The sequence below is a fragment of the Leucoraja erinacea genome, chromosome 8, assembly GCF_028641065.1.
Source record: "Leucoraja erinacea ecotype New England chromosome 8, Leri_hhj_1, whole genome shotgun sequence".
NCBI lineage: Eukaryota > Metazoa > Chordata > Chondrichthyes > Rajiformes > Rajidae > Leucoraja > Leucoraja erinaceus.
In genome coordinates, this window is record NC_073384.1 from 19,910,710 (window position 1) to 19,933,016 (window position 22,307).

The 22,307-nt window shown below is 42.4% G+C and overlaps 1 protein-coding gene across 1 annotated transcript in view; it reads right to left on the reverse strand.

The window, feature by feature from the left end:
• The window catches only part of cd109 (CD109 molecule), a 114,272-nt gene that overhangs the window by 46,285 nt on the left and 45,680 nt on the right, over positions 1-22,307 (reverse strand). Inside the window, exons 15-20 of the mRNA XM_055639137.1 lie at positions 21,655-21,807; positions 20,145-20,216; positions 18,923-18,977; positions 13,140-13,269; positions 11,723-11,840; positions 2,314-2,427 (exon numbers count right to left, since the gene is read on the reverse strand). Coding sequence (XP_055495112.1) covers positions 2,314-2,427; positions 11,723-11,840; positions 13,140-13,269; positions 18,923-18,977; positions 20,145-20,216; positions 21,655-21,807 — 642 coding nt within the window. The remainder of the gene's footprint in view (positions 1-2,313; positions 2,428-11,722; positions 11,841-13,139; positions 13,270-18,922; positions 18,978-20,144; positions 20,217-21,654; positions 21,808-22,307) is intronic.

The following is a 22,307-nucleotide window of genomic DNA, read 5'->3' on the forward strand; positions in this document are numbered from 1 at the left end:
TACGTATCTCTCTACTTCCACGATTAAAAAATCCCCAAATGATCTTCTATATTTTAATCAAGTCAACTTTCTTTCTTCTAGATTTCAGTGGCAAGCCCATTTCAAGTATTAGTCCAGTAAAACATTTCTCGAAAAAAAAGACACAAAGTGCTAGAGTAACTCATCAGGTCAGACAGCATCCCTAGAGAAAATGGATAGGTGACCCATCCCAACTAGAAATGTCACCAATCCATGGTCTCTAAGGATGCTGTCTGACCTGCTAACTTACTCCAGCACTTTGCGTGTTTTTTTTTGCAAAACACCATCTGCAGTTCTTTGTTTAAACATTTCTCAGAAGTGCTTCCCAAGTGTGAACACAATTCCTTGAATAGCCTATCACCTGGCTTCCTCTCCTCTGCACTCAAGAAGGGTCCAGACCCTTTCATCATCAAAGTCATCTGTCCATTTCCATCCACAGACACTGTCTGACCTGTTGAGCTCTCCCAGAAGTTTGTTCTTTCACTCTAGCACCCAGTTGCTCTTGCTGCTTGTTGTTACAGTGTGTAGTTACCAATCCAACACTGAAACAAAACGGCGCATGCTTAAAGTAATCCAAAGCATCATTAGCCACCAGAAAGGTCAAACCACTTCACTGCAGCCCCCACAGATTAATCCAGTGACACACTGGAACCATCTCAGCAGATCTTAGGTGGTCAACTAACACAAACTCCCTGGTAAAGAAGGCACAACAATGGCTTTACTTCCTAAGATCACTCAGGAAAGTCAACTTGCCACAACAGCTGCTAATGTCATTCTACCGTTGCTCCATAGAGAGTGTCCTGACACATGGCATCCTGATGTGATATGGCAATAGTTCTGTGGTTGACAAGAAAGCACTGCAGAGAGTCATCAATACAGCCCAGAAGATCACCCACACATAAGAAGGAACTGCAGATGCTAGAAAATCGAAGGTACACAAAAATGCTGGAGAAACTCAGCGGGTGCAGCAGGATCTATGGAGCGAAGGAGATAGGCAACGTTTATTTCAATCTATACAATCTATTTCACTTTTGAATTTTTGTTCCCAGTCTTTGGCTCATTCCAGCCTTATGCAGTAGGTTATGAATGTATGAACATATCAATTAGAACCCTCATGCTATATCCTCCATTTAATGAGATCATTTTAACCTCACTTCCCTGCCTAAACCCCAGTAACTTGGCATTCACTTTCTGAACTGTCCTCATTAATGGAAAGTTTTTATAGGAAGTGAGCACAAGTAAGTGTGTGTGTGTGTGTGTGTGTGTGTGTGTGTGTGTGTGTGTGTGTGTGTGTGTGTGTGTGTGTGTGTGTGTGTGTGTGTGTGTGTGTGTGTGTGTGTGTGTGTGTGTGTGTGTGTATATATGTGTTTCTCTGTGTATGTGTGTTTGTGCTTCTGTGTCTGTATCTGTGCCAGCGTATGTTTCCATGTGTGTGTGTGTGCCTGTGTTTGTGTGGTGTTTCTTACTGTGTGTGTGTGTGTGTGTATATGCGTATAAGCGTGTGAGTGATTATGGTAGGTCCAGCAGAAAGATTCGCTCTGGCCTCTTGGTGTTAAGTAATGCAATGGAGGAAAGACCATTTCATAATTCAGCATTTAACAAAATTTCGCAAAGAATTGCTTTTGACAGATAGATCACACCTACAAAACAGGAACATGAAACTGCCAATTTTCATGAAAATCCTTACAACTAAAGAAATAGTCTAATTCAGTGATGCTGGTTGAGCAATGAATGTTGGCCAATAACAGCTCTTCCTGCATTAGGGCTTAAAATGGGATGATACCTTCGGGCCGAATGGTTGCCTATCTCCTTCGCTCCATAGGCGCTGCAGCACCCACTGAGTTTCGCCAGCATTTTTGTGTACCAACACACATCTGCCTGCCCTGGAAGAGATCTATAGCTCTCGTTGCCTGCGAAAGGCATCACGCATCCTAAAGGACTCATCTCATCCCACACATCACTTGTTTGCCCTTCTGCCTCAGGAAAGCGTTACAGGTCCATCAAATCACACACACTACAAGATTAACAAACAGTTTCTACCCCAAGGCCATCACCACTCTGAGCTCTGCACTGAATACACACCCCCATAGCCAATATTATAACATTATACTGTGAAATATTGCACAATCTGACGATTACATTTTTCTTGCCGTTTTTTGTTGTTTCCATTGTCGTTATTATTTATCTGATATGTTGGAGCTCCGCTCGGGCAGTGCGCTTGAAATTTCATTGTATGCATTTACACTGACAATAAAGTGTATTATTATTATTTTTATTATTATTAAGGTCCATTACCTCTTGTGTTTGTTCCAGGTAGTTGAAGATGCTTATTTCCAGAATTAGTTGTTCCCCTCTGGTCACAGAGTATGGGAGGTTTAATTCCAAAAAGAAAGACTTGAAGACCTCCAACTGTTAATCAAAAAAAGCAGGCAAGTTGTTATCCACACTTAATTGAATTAACTCTCAGATCACAAAATTCTTTGGAAAACTAGTATACAATCTATTTCACTTTTGAATTTTTGTTCCCAGTCTTTGGCTCATTCCAGCCTTAAGCAGTAGGTTATGAATGTATGAACATATGAATTAGTACCCTAATGCTATATCCTTCATTTAATGAGATCATTTTAACCTCACTTCCATAACCCTGCCTAAACCCCAGTAACTTGGCATTCACTTTCTGAACTATCCTCATTAATGAAAGTTTTTATAGGAAGTGAGCACAAGTGTGTGTGTGTGTGTGTGTGTGTGTGTGTGTGTGTGTGTGTGTGTGTGTGTGTGTGTGTGTGTGTGTGTGTGTGTGTGTGTGTGTGTGTGTGTGTGTGTGTGTGTGTGTGTGTGTGTGTGTGTGTGTGTGTGTGTGTGTGTGTGTGTGTGTGTGTGTGTGTGTGTGTGTGTGTGTGTGTGTGTGTGTGTGTGTTTCTCTGTGTATGATGGTAGGACCAGCAGAAAAATCCCCTCTGGCCTCTTGGTGTTAAGTAATACAATGGAGGAAAGACCATTTCATAATTCAGCATTTAACAAAATTTCGCAAAGAATTGCTTTTGACACACAGATCACACTTACAAAACAGGGGCATGAAACTGCCAAGTCAAGAAAATCCTTACAACTATAGAAAGAGTCTAATTCAGTGATGCTGGTTAAGCAATGAATGTTGGCCAGTAACAGCTCTTCCTGCATTATCCTGCATTAGGGTTTAAAGTGGGATAACATCTTTGCTGACAGACAGCACCTTCAACAGGGCATGCTTCCTGAGCACAGCCCAAATTATTTTCTCTGCGTACCCATTGTGCCATGAACGCCACATCAGGTGAGTGCAAGAACAGAGCCCTGAATGGTGAGTGGCGTCAAAACGTTTTGGGGAGAAGGCAGGAGAATGGTGTTGTGAGGATAAAATAGATCAACCTTTCATCAAATGGCCTAATTCAGCTCCTATGCCTTTTAGTCTTCTGAAGTAAAGGAGTGGAAAAGATAAATGAGTTCCATAGAATCTATAAAACACCCGACCCGAAATGTCACCTATTCATGTTCTCCAGAGATGGTGCCTGACCCGCTGTCTAACACAAGCACCTTGTGTATTTTTTTGTAAACTAGTTCTTTGTGTCTCCATAGAATCCCATTCTGCTGGGAACAGTTCTTTGTTCCATCCCATATACTGTCCCACAGTCATCTCTTCTGTTTGAGTGTTGATCCAATTCCTTGAACTACAGAAGTGTCAGTTGCAGGTTGAGCAGTTGTCAATGATCTGGGCATCTCCACATCAGAGTGCAAGAAGTGGATGACTTAGTTTAATTTAGTTTAGAGATACCGCGCGGAAATAGGCCCTTCAGCCCACCGAGTCCACACCGACCAGCGATCCACGCACATTAACGTTATCCTACACACACTGGGGACAATTTACACTTATACCAAGTCAATTAGCTTACAAACCTGTACGTATTTGGAGTGTGGGAGGAAACCAAAGATCTCGGAGAAAACCCAAGCAGTCATGAGAGAATGTACAAACTCTGTAGGAGCAGCACCCATCGTCGGGGTCGAACCCGGGACTCCGGTGCTGCAGGCCCTGTAGGGCAGCAACTCTACTGCTGCGCCACCATGCCGCCTTAAAGTGAGAAAATCATACACCAGTTGAGTTACTCCAGCAGTTTGTGTCTGTCTTCGGTATATACCAGCATCTGCAGTTCCTGCCTACACACTTCCTATATTGCCTCGGAGTCTGAATGTTGTGGGTTTATGTCCCAGTCCAGATCTTTGAGAGGAGAGAGAGGAGAGAGAGAGGAGAGAGAGAGAGAGAGAGGGAGGAGGAGGAGGAGAGAGAGAGAGAGGAGGAGAGAGAGAGAGAGAGAGAGAGAGAGAGAGAGGGAGAGAGAGAGGGAGAGAGAGGAGAGGGGAGAGAGAGGAGGAGAGAGAGAGAGGGAGAGGGAGAGGGAGAGAGAGGGAGATAGAAAGAGAGTGGGTGAGAGAGAGAGAAAGAGAAAGGGAGAGGGGGAGAGGGAGAGGAGAGCGAGGGGAGCGGGAGAGGGAGAGAGAGAGAGAGAGGGAGAGAGAAAGAGAAGGGAGATAGTGTGAGAGAGAGAGAGAGAGACAGGGGGATGAGAGAGAGAAAGAGAGAGAGGGAGAGAGAGAGAGAGAGAGAGAGAGAGAGAGAGAGAGAGAGAGAGAGAGAGAGAGAGAGAGAGAGAGAGAGAGAGAGAGAGAGAGAGAGAGAGAGAGAGAGAGAGAGAGGGAGAGAGCACCGCTGTCACTTGCACTGACCCTGTGAGATGTGAAAGAACCTATGACACTAATCTTAAGCAAAGCAGGGAGTTCTCCTAGTGTCTTGAGAACAATATCTATCCCAAGCTAGAGTCTCTACAATCAGATTATTTTATTGTGTTTAAACTGCAATTTGTGAGAGCTTGCTCTGCATAAATTGGCTGCGACCTGTCCTACATTACAGCTGTGTACACTTACAAAGTGTTTATTGGGCTGCAAATTCCTTTGAGATACCCTGCAGCTACAGAAGAAGTTGTAGAAATCCGTCATTAAGTTGTAACAATACTAGGAAATAACACAGGATGTAGGAACAAAGAACTACAGATGTTGGTTATTGCACTAAAATATACAAAGTGCTGGAGTAACTCAGCAGATCAGGCAGCAGAGAAGAGTATCGACCCTAAACATCATCTATCCATGTCCTCCAGAGATGCTGCCTTACCAGCAAAGGTACTCCAGCACTTTGTCCTTTAGGAAATAGCACTCTCTTCCTTGCCCTTCGAATTAGGACAGATTATTGGTGTTTCTTTGGTTGCATATGTAATCTGAATAAGTGGTAGAAAAGAGGTATGTGGATATCATAAATAAATAATGCTACTAATATTTTGATTGAAAGTTTTTGATGAAATTCCTTGTGCATGAATATTCTTGAGTCTGGAGCCATCTGGTGGCAATGTTTAAAAATTATATCCACATGCAGGGAAATATTCATTTAAGTCCTGACTGACACATGTTGACCAATGAGTAAACAAGGAATTGCAGATGCTGGAACCTTAAGTAAAGCTCAAAGGGCTGGAGTAACTCAGCAAGTCAGGCAATATCACTGGAGTAGAGTTTGAAGAAGGGTCCTAACCCAAAATGTTACTTGTCCGTTTCCTCCAGAGACGCTGCCTGATCCAAGCTACTTCAGCAGTTTGTGTTTTTTTGTTAACCAACAATTAAACAAAATGCTATCCAGTTTGAAGGGTCCCAACCTGAAAGATCACATATCCATATTCTCCAGAAGTGCTGCCCGACCAACTGAGTTACTCCAGCAATTGGTGTATGTTTTTGTAGATCAGCATCTGCAGTTTTTTTGTGCAGTTTCTTGTATAGGAACAGCTCCTTGGGCCCATATGGCTGTGCAGAACATGATCTGTTTGTTCCACAAACATTTTGAGGTTAGACTATCTGGGGAATGTCTGTGTAACTTTTCCAGTTGCTGATAAGCGGAGAACTATTTCCCTTCAGTGGAAATTGACGACAAAGCACTAATTGTAGCTGTTCAAGAAGGAACTGCAGATGCTGGAAGATCGAAGGTACACAAAAATGCTGGAGAAACTCAGCGGGTGTAGCAGCATCTATGGAGCAAAGGAAATAGGCGACATTTCGGGCCAAAACCCTTCTTCAGACTGATTTAGGGTTCATGACATTAGCAAGAATTAATTAGGTGGGCAAGGGCCAAACACAAAGGGAGGACATCAATCAATTGCCAGTGATGTGATCTGCTTTTGTTAAAAAGGGACAATCCTGGGGAGTGTGCCAAGAGTCTTCAGCCATGTCTGGTCAATTGACAAAGGTAGTGGAGGGAAAACATAAACCGTCTATATGGACTTTAGTGAGGCAATTGAGAAGGTCCCACATGGCAGGTTGATACAGAAGGTTAAGGCACATGGCAGGATAGGATGCACAGGGTTGTGGTGGAAGGATGTTTTTTTTTTATTGGAAGTGTGTGACCAATACTGTATTGCAGAGATCAGTCCTAGGACCTTTGTTGTTTATGATAAATATATCAACAACTTGGATGTGAATATAGGAAGTGTGTAGGCAGGAACTGCAGATGTTGGTTTATACTGAAGACAGGCACAAAATGCTGGAGTAACCCAAATGGTCAGGCAGCATCTCTGGAAAAAAGGAATAGGTGACTTTTCAGGTTGGGTCCTTCTTAATCATACATCACTTATACCTTTTCTCCAGAGATGCTGCCTGACCAGCTGACTTACTCCAGCATTTTGTGTCTATCTTGTGAATAGAGGAAATATGATTAATAAGTTTGCAGATGACAAGGAAATTATTGGTGCAGTGCATAGTGAGAAAGGTTGTCTCAGCCTACAGATGGAAAGTTGGACAAAAATATTGAAAATGCTACTTAATCCAATTTACAATAAATAGGTGCAGGAGTGGGCCATTCAGCCCTTCGAGCCAGCACCGCCATTCAATATGATCATGGCTGATCATTCCCAATCTGTACCCTGTTCCTGCTTTCTCCCCCTATCCCCTGACTCCGCTATCTTTAAGAGCCCTATCTAGCTCTCTCTTGAAAGTATCCAGAGAACCAGCCTCTACCACCCTCTGAGGCAGAGAATTCCACACTCACAACTCTCTGTGTGAAAAAGTGTTTCCACATCTCCGTTCTAAATGGCTTACCCCTAATTCTTAAACAGTGGCCCCTGGTTCTGGACTCCCCCAACACCAGGAACATGTATCCTGCCTCTAGCATGTCCAAACCCTTAATAATCTTATATGTTTCAATGAGATCCCTCTCATCCTTCTAAATTACAGAGTATACAAGCCCAGCCGCTCCATTCTATCAACATATGACGGTCCCGCCATCCCGGGAATTAACCTTGTGAATCTACGCTGCACTCCCTCAATAGCAAGAAATTTGTTTTTTTTTAGTTCCCTTATCAAATCCAGTTCATTACACAACACTAAATCCAAAATTGCCCTCTTCCTGGTAGGCTCCAGTACAAGCTGCTCTAAGAATCCATCACGGAGGCACTCCACAAATGCCGTAAGTGCAGTGATCTCTGTGTTTGCGGGGACTGTTGTGGTGGCAGTTTAAGTCTACGGTTAATCTTTATGTAGTTATGTATCCTGTTGCTTTTTTTTAATGTATGACTGTATGGCAAATCAAATTACCTCAGTACATGTGACAATAAATGACCATTGAATCATTAAACCATTGAACCATTGAAAATAAGTTGGGGAAGAAGCATATGGCATGCTTGCATTAATAGGTTGGAGCATTGAATATAAAAGTTGGGATATTATGTTACAACTTTGCAAAACATTGAATAGGCGGCAGTTGTAGTATTGTGTGTAGTTTCATATGTAAGCTGGGCTTATTTTCCCTGGAATGAAGGAAGATGAGGGGTGGTCCGTTAGAAATGTATAAAATGATGTGGGTAGATAGTCATAATCTTTTTTCCCACAGAAGAAGCTTCAAAAATTAGATATAGGTTTAAGGCGAGAGGAAGAAGTATTAAAGGGGATTTGAAGGGGTGATTTTCTTACACGGAGAATAGTTGATATCTGAAACTCATTTTCAGAGGAGATGGTGGACGCGATGGCTGCAACGGGCCTTGACTGCAATGGCTGCAATGGCCATTTTGCAATCCCGGGAGATTGTGTTTATGTATGGACATAGTCTTGCTATTCTGTGTGCAAAAAAAAAGTTTCTCACTGTACCTTGGTACATGTGATAATGAAGAAACCATATAGTCCATGATAACCATTATTATTAATCCCAACTCCCAACATTTGAATCCATAGTCATCAATACTCAGGTGATTTATGCGCATCAAGACACTTCTGAAGTGTTGGCAGTGACTCTGCTTCTACCACTCTCTCAGGCAGTGCATTCCAGGTACTCACCACTCTCTGGGTATGTAGTTACATGCAGTATATCTATAATTCTCATAATTCCAGATATCTTAATCATGTCCCCTCAACATCCTCTTCTCAGATTGAACAGATCTAGCTTCTCCAGTCTCTCTTCATAATTTAGCCACTCCATCCCAGGCACCAGGCAACATCCTGGACCATCTCCAACACTATCGCATCATTCCAACAGCATGGTGACCAGAACTACATGGTGCGTTCTAGACGCTGGAAGTCAAGGATTTTCCTCATTTCCCTGCAATCTTTCCACCAGCATTTTCTGCTTCCAACCAGCAAATCTATGAAACCTGTTTTTTTTATTTAAAGGAATTGGCTCCTTTCTGTTTACTCTTCATAAAACCATCATAATTATACAGAAGCACCATAGAAAGCATTTTATTGGGATGCGTCACAGCTTGGTTTGGCAACTGCTCGGCCTAAGACCAATTGTGGAGAGTTGTGGATCCATTATATAAACCAGCCTCACCACCCGCCACCCCCTCCCTCCCCATCAAATCCATCCACACCACACTGCCTTGGATAATAGCCACAATAATCATGGATCATTTCCATCTCAGTCATTCCCTAATAGTCATAGAGTCATAGAGTGATACAGTGTAGAAACAGGCCCTTTGGCCCAACTTGCCCACACCGGCCAACAATGTCCCACCTACACTAGTCCCATCTACCTGTGCCTGGTCCATATCCCTCCAAACACGTTCTATCCATGTACCTTTCCAACTGCTTCTTAAATGATGGGATATTCCCAGCCTCAACTACCTCCTCTGGCAGTTTCTTCTATACACCCACCACACTCTGTGTGAAAAAGTTACTCCTCAGATTCCTACTAAATCTTTTCCCTTTAACCTTGAACCTATGTCCTCTACTCCTCGATTAACCTTCTCTGGGCATCTACCCGATCAATTCCTCTCATGATTTGGTACTCCTCTATAAGATCACCTCACATCCTCCTGCACTCCAAGGAATAGAGACCGAGCCTACTAAACTTCTCCCTCTAGTCCTGGCAACATTCTCGTAAATCTTGTCTGAACCCTTTCAAGTTTGACAATATCTTTCCTATAACATGGTGCCCAGAACTGAACACAATAGTCTAAATGCAGTCTCACCAACATATTATACAACTGCAACATGACCTCCCAACTTCTATACTCACTACTCTAACTGATGAAGGCCAAATTCCAAAAGCTTTTTTGACCACCTTATCTACCTGTGACTCGACCTTCAACAAACTATGTACCTGTACTCCTAGATCCCTCTGTTCTACATTACTCCACAGAGGCCTACCATTTGCTGTGTAGGTCCTGCCCTTGTTAGACAACCCAAAATGCAACACCTCATTACACCTGATACACTAGCAAGGATGACAGTGGAATAAAAATGGCAGGTGTTTCTAGTAATAATACAGAAGGTGCAAGATCGGTTCATTCCTAGGAGAAAGAAAGATTCCAAGGGGTGAAAGGGATGACCATGGCTGACAAGGGACGTCAGGGACAGTATAAAAATTAAAGTAAAGAAGTACAACGTAGCAAAGATGAGCAGGAAGCAAGAGGATTGGGTAATGTTTAAAGAACAACAGAAGATAGCCAAAAAAACAATACAGGGAGAAAAGATGAGGTACGAAGGTAAGCTAGCCAAGAATATAAAGCAGGATAGTAAAAGCTTCTTTAGGTATGTGAAGAGGAAAATTTAGTTAAGACCAAAGTTGGACCCTTGAAGACCGAAAAAGGTGAATTTATTATGGGGAACAAGGAAATGGTAGATGAGTTGAACAGGTACTTTGGATCTGTCTTCACTAAGGAGTTGGCCATTCGGCCCTTCGAGCCAGCACCGCCATTCAATATGATCATGGCTGATCATCCCCAATCAATACCCCATTCCTGCATTCTTCCCATATCCCCTGACTCCGCTATTTTAAAGAGCCCTATCTAGCTCTCTCTTGAAAGCATCCAGAGAACCTGCCTCCACCGCCCTCTGAGGCAGAGAATTCCACAGACTCACCACTCTCTATGAGAAAAAGTGTTTCCTTGTCTCCTTTCTAAATGGCTTAAGGGCCTGTCCCACTTACGTGTCCTTGGCATTATACTTATTCTTAAACTGTGGCCCCTAGTTCTGGAGACTTGCCACACCTCCCCAAAATGCACTATTTTCACACTGCACCATTCAACAAGTGAATTTCAGGGTTTAGATGCATGAAGGGACAGCCATAATGCAAAATCTGGATGTTTTTTATATTGGGAGGTAAACCCAGGAGTGGTAGCGTTTCCAAGCGTCCTTCTCTTCTGGATGGTATAAGTGGTGGGTGTGTCAGAAGCTGTCAGGGTGGATCAGGCAACAACTGTGTGGAGAATATGATAGTGGTGTACTTTCTGCAAGACCAAGCAGAGTCTGCTCCTCCACTTCAGCACTCAGAAACACTCACCGGAGCATCAGTATTTGTGGTAATTGTGGGAAGAACTGAGCTGTTCTTCCATTTTGTTTTTTTTAAATGGGCAGCACTTCATTCCATGGGAATTGAAGTTCAGTGAATGTATCCCACTCGGGTTAAAGATGTCTGGGTACATAGCTAGGTTAACGATGTCTGGGTACATAGCTAGGTTAAAGATGTCTGGGTACATAGCTAGGTTAAAGATGTCTGGGTACATAGCTAGGTTAAAGATGTCTGGTACAAAGAGTCAAAAATAAGTCTGCTGAACACAAAATAAGTGCTTGTGAACTCAAGGTTATAAATAGACAGCCCAATCATCATCCACAGATAAAAAAGACTGTTTCTCAGTGGAAAATTACAGAATACTGGATCACATTGTTAATCCTGTGAACAGGTGTACATGACTAACCTTGCTTTTATGCTATCAAAAGATTGGACTTTTTTTTGCCTTCCATCACCGTGAGAAATGTGGGGAATCCGCTGTGGTGGATGTTTGTGTTAACGTTTATGTGGTTGTGTGTCTTGTTGCTTTTTTTTCATATGCCTGTATGGTAATTTGCATATCATTGTACCTTAATAGGTACACGTGACAATAAAAGACCTTTGAAACCTTTAAAATGATATAAAAATACTGCATGCTTTGAATCTCCTTCCCTCATCTGACAAATATTACTTGTGAATAAAGTAGCTACAGTTTGATAGTCACTCACTTCTCATGTGAATTATTCCAACGTATTCTCTGGGAAAAGAAAACCCCCTCAACATCCAAGCTATTCAGTTTTATAGTATTCCATAGTCAGACAAATTGAAATATTTGGTTGGGCGACAAATTAATTCACCTGGGCAAGATTGTGGAACACTCACCTGAGCAGGTACAGTGGCCAGCTGAAGACCCTGGTGTTCTGATATTGCAAAAGCATTCGCAGTCCAGGTAGTGAGGGAATCGGGAACTGTTCTCTGGATGCTGATCTCTGAGTTAAGACTAATCGAAAAAAAACAGTTTTGACAGAATAGTCATTGATCAAAGTAACATTAGCAAATTTGCAAATGACACAAAGCTGGATGGCAGTGTGAACTGTGAGGAGGATGCTATGAGAATGCAGGGTGACTTGGACAGGTTGGGGGAGTGGGCAGATGAAGTTTAATGCGGATAAATGTGAGGTTACCACTTTGGTAGCAAAAACAGGATGGCTGATTACTATCTAAATGGCGTCAAATTGGGAAAATGGGAAGTACAACAGGATTTGGGGGTCCTTGTACATCAGTCTATGAAAGTAAGCATGTAGGTACAGCAGACAGTGAAGAAAGTGAATGGCATGTTGGCCTTTATAACAAGAGGTATCGAATATATGAGCAAAGAGGTCCTTCTGCCGTTGTACAGAGTCCTAGTGAGGCCACACCTGGAGTATTGTGTGCAGTTTTGGTCACCTAATTTGAGGAAGGGCATTCTTGCTATTGAGGGAGTGCAGTGTAGGATCACAAGGTTAATTCCCGGGATGGCAGGACTGTCATATGCTGAGAGAATGGAGCAGCAGGGCTTGTACACTCTGGAATTTAGTAGGATGAGAGGGAATCTCATTAAAACATATAAGATTGTTAAGGGCTTGGACACGCTGGAGGCAGGAAACATGTTCCCGATGTTGGGGGAGACCAGAACCAGGGCCACAGTTTAAGAATAAGGAGTAAGCCATTTGGAATGGAGATGAGGAAACACTTTTTCTCACAGAGAGTGGTGAGTCTGTGGAATTCTCTGCCTCAAGAGGGCAGTGGAGGCAGGTTCTCTGGATGCTTTCAAGAGAGCGCTAGATAGGGCTCTTAAAAATAGCGGAGTCAGGGGATATGGGGAGAAGGCAGGAACGGGGTACTGATTGGGAAAAGTTATTTTAGATATTGTGAGTACCTGGATCCAGGTGTTAATGGATGAATGTCACCCAGAGGTCTACGGGGCTCAGTCACTGGCCGGGATCAAGAACATTTGGCAATCAAAATAGATCGGGATCAGATGGTATTGACATTGGCATTGTCACATGTGCTGAGATATTTGAGGATTTGCCATGAACCTCTCGAGTGATAAAGTTGCCTCACGATGGGGAAGGGAAAGAGGGGACCAAATGGTTCACAACTTTTACTTTATTTGTGATATCTCTACCAATATATTTAAACAAATTCTGTTATGAATTTCACACTCTTCCGGTTGAGAATTACTCCATGTCATAAATCCAATTCAGGTATCTGGCATCAGAACTTGAGGACATTGAGCTGTGTTTCATTGATATCTTACCCAGTTAATAGATCCAACCATATCCAAGTCTCTGGGAAATATGTTCTGACTCTCCGATCTTCTGGTTCTTCAAGTTCAACAGTTTGGCTCGTGGTCCTGAATTCAACATTGCCATCAAATGCCATTAAGACTGTGAAAGTAGATGCACAAGATTACCAATGTTCTCAACTCAGTACTGCTAAAAAGAGGTCGGCAAAAGACAGGCCCCGAGTACTTTTAAACAAAAGCTCATTGTGAGATCTCTTTCATTTGAATGAGTCTTCCTTGTGCAAATTTTAGCAGCCTAATTTGGAATCCAATGTTGTCAAAATTAGTCAGATAAGGCAATTAGATGAGGCAATTCCTTCTTCTACTCTGTTCTTTCAAATATGAAGGATAAATAGGAACATAGACCATCCAGCTCCTCCCAACTCTGCAATTCCGCAACATCACAGTTGATCCTGTGCCTCATCCTTTTTCCTACCTTAATTACTAATTGTTTCCTTAGTGTTGAAAACACTCCTGTGGAGTCATAGCCATACAGCATAGAAACAGACCTTTCAGCCTGACCCATACATGCCAACAAAGATGCCCATTAAAGCTAGTCCTATTTTGTCCCGTTCCCCACTAAATGTTTCCTATCCATTGAATTGATTGACTAAACATCCACAACCTCTGGGGTTGCCAAATACAAAATGTATCTTATGAGACAAGAAATATATTCCCATTCATACTGATACGATAATCCTTAAGTTTTAAATTCTCTTGGCTGGACTCTCTGCCAAGTCCTCAAAAATACATTTAAAAACAACTGGTTTTAAATGCCGGCGAAGATAGAATTTTTTCCACTTTACAATAACCCTCTTTTTCCAAGAATCAATCTTCCTCGTAAAACTTCAATCTGCCATCTTTGAGGCCAATATATCCTTCCTTTGATAAGGAGACCAAATCTGCAGATAATAAAGGGAATTTTGCTTTATTTCCAAGAAGTGTTCAGAATGCATTATTTGTGTCAGTATAGAGTTTTAAATTCCTATGTGACTCGAATTTCAGCCAGTTTTGCCAGTAACTGAATGGCGATAACCCATTTGGAGATACAATTTAATTGAAATCACAATGAATTTATAAGGCCATTTGCCATGTTGGTCCATGTTGGTTTCTATGCACAACATCTGCATCATTTAACCCCATCAATACATCCGACTGTATCTTTCTGGTTTTGCTTTCCCTTCAAATGACCGATTCTCTGACAGTCTGTTTCCTCTTGCTCCAACATCAGACAAGGAGATTACTTGCATATTACGATGAAGGAGGTTATTCAGCCCATCAAGACCATGTTTGCTCCCAGCAAATCAATCCCAATCTCTCCTTATTTCCCAGTATTCTGGTTTTATCTCATATGTCCATCCACACTCTTTTGCCACTTATAGACACTAAAAAGTAGTGGCCAATTAACCTGCCAATACATCTGTGGGATGTGGAAGGCAAATGGAGCACCCAGGGAAAAAACAGGCAATCACAAACAGCATAGACAGCTCCTTGGTCAGGATTAATCTGTATCTCTGGAGCCTTGAGATAGTTTCACTAACTACTGAGCCAGAGCAATTACACAGTCTAAAGAAGAGTCTTGACCACAAAACATTGTTTGTTCATTTCCCTCCACAGATGGTGCCTAACCCACTGAGTTCCTTCAATAGTTTGCTATTGGCCAAGATCCAGCTTCAGCAGTCTCTTGTATCAAATACAACCATAGTGATCACCAAGAATCAACAGACTTAGGACATTGACTGGGAAAACAATTCCCTACCAGATGGGGCTGTGTAACTAATCAAGTCTCCTACTTCTCTGCGTCAGCATATTGGTAACAGTGTAAACCTTTCACAGTGGATAGAATGAAAGTCATGGAAAATTCTGCAGAAAAAAATTTCCGAAGAGCAAGTAAGGAAAAAAGATTTAGTAGTTCTAAAATACTTTTTTACAATCTCATGATATTTCATGGTCAATAAAATATTGTAATCTGAAGTGTTATAATGTCAGAAAATGTTGTAATTCATTTGTACAAAGTAAGCTCCCATACATAAAAATATAATAATGATCAGACAATTGTTTTGGTGTTGCTAACGGAGCGATTAAGCATGGGATAGGATATTAACAAAACAATACCGCTGCGTTGTTAACATTCTTCTGAAAGACAAACTCTTATATTTGTTCCTAAGTGACAGTGTAGAGAATACTGCACTGGAGGATAGGTGCAGATTATATGATCAAGCCGTTGAGATGAAATCTCAAGCCAAGCCTTTACTAGACAAGTAAGCTATCCTTTGTTTAAAAGTCCTCAAACCATTTAATAATGTTAAGATGCCGCAGCTATTTTAATAGAATTTGTGAATCAGAAACAGGGGATTTGGTCCATTGGTCAATGGTGAGGTTTATGAGCTTCCTCTCACCACTCCATCACATCTATCAGCACATCTTGCTTTTCTTTCTAGCATTGTCTGCTCATGGTCAGGGTGCAGATGGGTCCCATACTTTTCTTCCACGTAGCTCAATGGAATATTTTACATCCACTGGAGAAAGCAGATGAGACCTCAATTTAATGACATGTCTCTACTTTGGATTACTTCTAATATCACATGGAGAGAATGAAAGCTTTAAGGATCATCCCAGTTGGAATTTTCTTTGATAGCTGAAACCTCAATCAAAAAGACCTCAAGGACTTTTCTAAAATCATATCCAATTTTTATAAAGTCACTGTCATACATGAATTGCACCAAACCATAAAATGACATTGACTCATTTTTTCCTCCACAGACCATGTATAATTTGGTCTAAACTCGACGAACCATTATTCTCAGTACACTGGCCTTCTCTTGGAAGCTCTGAGGTTTTTGCACAAAGGCACCAGCTGTGTTTACTTATTTGTGGAGACAGACAGGAGGCTTTAATTTCTACTTACCATGCAGTGATCTAAAGTAAAAGGATTAATGACTGAAAATTGGGTAGACACTAACAGTCCCTATTTACCACTGGGGCACCAGAGGGAATTAAAACCTTTGAAATCCATTCAATTCCGCAGGGGAAAAAATATTTATTATTTAATTTATGATAATCAAAACTCCAAGAGAACTGCATTCAATTTGAAACATGTCCATCATAAAACACCAATAAAAACTGACTAGCCTTATGGTCACGCAAAGACTATCAATGGAACAGTTTTAAACTTCTCTTTTGGATTGAACTTCATACTTGGTTTGTTTAATCTCCTCCAGCCTTATCTTGGTGCAAGATTGTAGTGGAAAATAAAAGTGGTGCAAAAAGAATATTAAGTACAATAACAGAATAACCAAGTTAGGTAGAGTTAAGAAGTAAGAATACATGACTACACCTCTGTGAATGGGGTGTGGAAAAGGTGATGGTTCAGGATTGGGTAGCAGTGGGGAAAGAAATGGTTCTTCTCCCAGGGTGGCAGAAATCTTTCATGAAACTTCTAGCCTTCCTGATGCAATGCACCGTGAAGATGAACTGGATGGAAAGAGGTGACGGGCCTGTAACGATCACTCATGCTGTGTTGATGCTTTCCCTCGGTGGGGGGGGCTATAACCAGGGTGTCACAATAAGGAAATGCCAATCGCAGAGTGTAAAGATGAGATATATGAAGTTTTGAAATCTTTAATGAGTCAACCTGCAGTGGCACTGTGGTGTAGAAGTAGAGCTACTGCCAGAGACCCGAGATCGATCCTGACTACAGGTGCTTTTAACACTGTGAAGCCGGAGCCTCCGGTAAGAAGCGGCCGACTCGGGAACTCCATGCCGCGGAGTGTTTTCCGATCCGTCCCGAAGTCAGAGTTTCGATCATCCCGACGAGAGGGCCTGAACATCAGACCGTCTGTGGCAGCGAACTACAGAGGGTTCAAAGGCCCCGACCATGGGTGAACAAAGGAAGAAGATGACTGAACATTATTGCCTTCCATTACAGTGAGGAATGTTGAGTCCACTGTGGTGGGTGTTTATGTTAAATTTTATTTTATGTGTGTATTGTGTTCTTTTCACTTAGTATGGCAGTATGGTAACTCAAATTTCACTGTACCTTACAATAAATGCAACCTTGAACTTGAACTTGTCTATACAGAGTTTGTATGACCTGCGTGGTTTTCTCAGCGATCTTCAGTTCCTCCCACACTCCAAAGATGTACAGGTTTGTAGGTTAATCGGCTAGGTATAAAAATGTAAATTGTCCCTAGTGTGTGTGCAATAGTGTTAATGTGCAGGGATTGCTGGTCAATCGACTCAGTCGGCCAGATGACCTGTTTCTGTGCTGCATCTCTAAACTAAACCAAACTAAACTGCGTTGCACAGTTTTGGGTGTCATGTGTTGAGAAAAATATGAGTTTTTGGGAGGCTCGGGTTACCCTCCTTGCAAAAGAAGTACAATGGGATAGAACATAGAACATAGAACAGTACAGCACAGCAATAGGCCCTTCAGCCCACAATGTCCTTGCCGAACATCTTGCCTAATTAAACTAATCTCAACTGCCTGAACGTGATCCATGTCCCTCAATTCCCTGCATATTCATGTGCGTAAACAAAAAAAACTGTTAAATGCCACCATCTTATCTGCTTCCACCACCAACCCTGGAATTGTGTTCCCTGTGTAAATAATTGTATGACATTGATAATTTGTAAGCCATCACCTCCTTTAAATTTTTCCCCTCTCATCTTAAAGCTATGCCCTCTAATCTTTCACATTTCCGCCTCTTTCACATTTCCGCCCTGGGTAAAAGGTTCTAATTGTCTATTCCTGTCATTATTTGATATGCTTCTATCAGATCTCCCTTCAACTTTCAACACCCCAGAGAAAACAATCCAAGTTTGTCCAACCTCTCCTTACAGCTAATACTTTCTAATCTAGGCCACATTTTGATATACATCTTCTGCACTCTCTCCAACGCCTCCACATCCTTCCTGTAATCGCACATCCAGATCTGCATGCAATACATAACATTCGGCCAAACCAAACTCCTATAAAGCTACAACATGTTTTCCTGACTCCTATATTCAATGCTTCAATCGATGAAGACAAGCCCTTTTTTTTACCATTCTTGTAACTTGTGTTGCCCCTTTCAGGGAGCTATAGACTTGGACCTCAAGATCGCTCAGTACATCTGCTACTTCTTCACCGATTTCTGTCCCTGATCTCTATATTCTGCGGCATGCTTTAACAACCTTCTCCAATGTTTGCATCTTCACCAATTTTGGCATTGTTTTTACAAGCTTACTAACCAACCCATCTACATTGACTTCGAATCGTAACTTGACAGGGGAATTTAAAAATATGAAGGGTAGTAGAGTAGAGAGAGAGAGAGAGGGAATTTGTTCTCATTGGTGGATGGATCAAGAACTCTTGAACATGGGATGATGGGAATTGGCAAAAGAATCAATGGGGTTGGACAGAAAAATATATATTTTTAAGCAGTGAGCGATCAAGATTTGGAACACAACATGTGGGTAGGTGCAGACTCAAACTCAATTGCAGTGTTCAAATGAGAGTTGGAAGGGAGATAATTTACAGGGCAGGGGTGAGAGTGAAAGAGGATGGACTAACTTGATGGCTTTTACAGAGTCAATGGACCAAATGGCATTGTTCCATGTTCTAACCATTCTGTGACTGACATCACAACTTCGCCGGCCATGAAACTACCAAATTCAGCTTCTTGGGTATTGGACATCTTTATCCACTTTTCCCAAGCATCCCAATTTCCCAATAACCAGGGTAGTAAATCAAATAGTTATGAATTCATACTTACATATTGGCTCAGAGGGTGGAAAATAAGCATCTGTTAACACCATTAGACCGATGCTCTGTTAACAAAACATCAAAAACACTTCAACATTTGATTCAATGAGTACTTCTCTGAACTCAACACTCAAACATTGCCCAGTCCATCGGCTCTGACCTTCCTTCCATCGAGGGAGTTTATCGCAGTCGCTGCCTCAAAAAGGCTGGCGGTATCATCAGAGACCCACACCATCCTGGCCACACACTCATCTCCCTGCTACCTTCAGGTAGAAGGTACAGGAGCCTGAAGACTGCAACAACCAAGTTCAGGAATAGCTACTTCCCCACAGCCATCAGGCTATTAAACCTGGCTTGGCATAACTCTGATTATTGGTGGTCCATTATATGCTATTTGCACTTTATCAGTTTATTTGTTTATGTGTGTATATATTTATATTGTGGTATATGGACACACTGATCTGTTTTGTAGTAAATGCATACTATGTTCTGTGTGCTAAGCAAAGCAAGAGTTTCATTGTCCTATCAGGGACACATGACAATAAACTCACTTGAACTTGAACTTCAGGATAAGGATTGGTAATGGTTGGGGCAGAATACTAAATTTGAAGCAGCTGGTAATATTGTCCCAAATAGTTTGAAGTCTTCCGCCCTTCCTCTCTCCTATCCTGTATACCTCCTCCCTCTGCGCCCTCCTCTCCTGCCCCTCTATCTCTCCACCATGCTTATACATCTCTCAACCCTTACGCCACCCTCCTTCCTGCGCATTTTCTCACTTCCCCTATGCCAGCACTACTCACCCCTTCCTTGTCCTCCTCCCATCTCCTTCCTTCCTCCCATCCCTCTATAACCCTCCGCCTTCCTCATCTAGCTCCAACCGCCTTCACCATCTCACACCTCATCTCCCGGACTTTCTCTGCTCCTCCACCCACCTCATGTACATTTACCCACCCCCAACGTAGCTTCTCCCCTGACTCCTCCACCCACCTGTCTGCCAGTTTCCCTTGCTTTCTTATGGGTTCCTACACAGTCCCCTCTTCAGAGTCAATCCCCACTCTTGTGCTCTTCCAACATTTCTGATGAGAGGTCATTGACCTGAAGCATTAACTCTGTTTCATTCTCCAAGACACTGCCTGACCTGCTGAGGATTTCCACGATTTTCCTTTCAATTCACTTTTCCATCTCCCTCACCCCTTCCCCATCCTCCCGTTATGTTCAACTTCATGCAGTACCTGAAATACATTCTTATCAATCTTATCTTCGGCAACATATTCTTCAACAGCAGCTTTCAATGCCTGATTAACCTGCAAATGGAAAGGATGAAACAGGTCAAGGCAACTTATTCTCATGCAAGGATCAAGTTACGTTACACCTTCAGCTCCCCTTTGAACCTGTGATATTAATCACAGAGTTGTTCTGGATCTAAAAATATGCAGCATATCCCAAGAAAATTCCAACACCTCAATAAAGGCCACTCCCATTTTCAGGACTGGCAGATCGATTCCCAGCTCCTGCGTTCTCTCACTTTCAGCTACAGACTTACAGCATGGAAACACACACTTTATCCATTCAAGTCCTTCAATCACCCATTTACACTCATGCTAGATTAACCCCAATTTCACTTTTCTGCACATTCTCATCAACCCCACTCTCCCCCCAGATTCTTCCGTGCAGCTGGACACTCGGGGCAATTACAGCAGCCAATTATGCTACCATCCTGCACATCTTTGGGGTGCGGGAGGAAAACGGACAACCCGGAAGAAAACCAGATAGTTACAGGGAGAACCTGCAAACTCCATGAAAACAGTCCAAGAAGTCACAATGGTTCCCAACTGGTGGTACTGTGAAGCAGTGGTTCTACTAGCTGTGCCATTGTGTCGCTTTCAAAATCTATAGTTGTGCATCAATGATCACTCCGGGGCAAATGGAGAGTTTTTTTTATCCGCTTCTGTTTTTCTTCCTTTTCCAACTTCTTCATCTGATGCACATTTACCCAAAGCTGACCTAAAGGAAGCCTGCATGCATATATCAGCGGGAAGCTCTTTCAATACACTTAGCCTTGGGAATTCACCCAATAAAGCTTCATCCTCTACTCAATGTAGAATCCACTGGGTTTTCATTCCACTGTGGAATAAAAGGCGGGTGAGTGACAGCAGACAGTTGATCCACACTGGACTAGCAAGAAAACAAGGCAATCAACAATGCTGAAGGAACTCAGCAGGTCAGGCAGCATTTGTGGAGGAAAATGGACAGACAACGTTCTGGGTCAGGACCCTTCTTCAGATTGGAGTAGAAGGGGGATAGGTGATAGAAAGAAGTGAGGGGAAGGAGTGGGGCAAGAGCTGATAAGTGATAGGTTGATCCAGGTAAAGATGGATTGCCTGACAGATGAGTCAGGTGGGGGGAGGGGGCCAGAAGAGTGGAAATAGTAATTAAAGCTAGATGTGATAAGTCACAAAGACATAAGGGCTGCAGTTGTTGGAATTTGATAAGGAAGGAAGGTCGGGACTGAAATGTAGAACTATATGGAAGGATGGAAAAGGGGAGGTATGCGTGTGGCCTCACTCGGGATGGAGGCCAAAGCCAGGTTGGTATAGGAATGAGAAGGGGAATTGAAATGGCTTGCCACCGAGATTTGCTGCTGGCTGGGATAGACAGAGTGCAAGTGTTTGGTGAGGCGGTCCCCTAGTCTCTGCTTGGTCACACCCATGTAGACACAAACACTTTGTAATCAGGACTTACCATTTCCTCTGTGATGTCATTTCCTCCTTTGAGAACCTGGGCTTTCTTGTCCACCACCAACAGCCCAATAAAGGAGTTGACCTCATTGGTGGAAATGCTGAGAGAGACATCGTCAGCTGGCTTGGTCTGATCTTTACTCCAGGATAATGAAACCTGCATTAGTCAAGACCAGGCAAATGGTTAATCTATCAGAGAAAGCAGCTTGCGCTTATGTTGTGACACTTGACATAGTGTCCCAAAATGCTTGGCTGGGAGCATAATCAGATTACATTATCAGATTTAAGGAGATTTTGGCCCTGGGACCAATAGCTTGATGAAATGCAAAACAAGAATGTTTTCAACATCCAGATGTTGAGATAATATGGACAAGCACAGTTCTGATGTTCCAGACTTAATGCCCTGCATTCTCAGCGTAAATGAGACTTCTGAGAGGGAAAGTGGGAACAGTCAAGCAAAAGGAATCAAGAATCACAGATAAGAATTGAAGCTGATACAGAAACTGCAGCTGGCCTTGATTCAAGAGAGGAAAATCCTGTGATATTGGTAGCAGGGCTACAAGGTAAACAGCAGAAGAATGGGTTTGGAAGGATTGCTCTTGCTGAGAACCAGCACTGGCTCAATGAGCCTGTGATATAACCATTCAATGGAGCAGA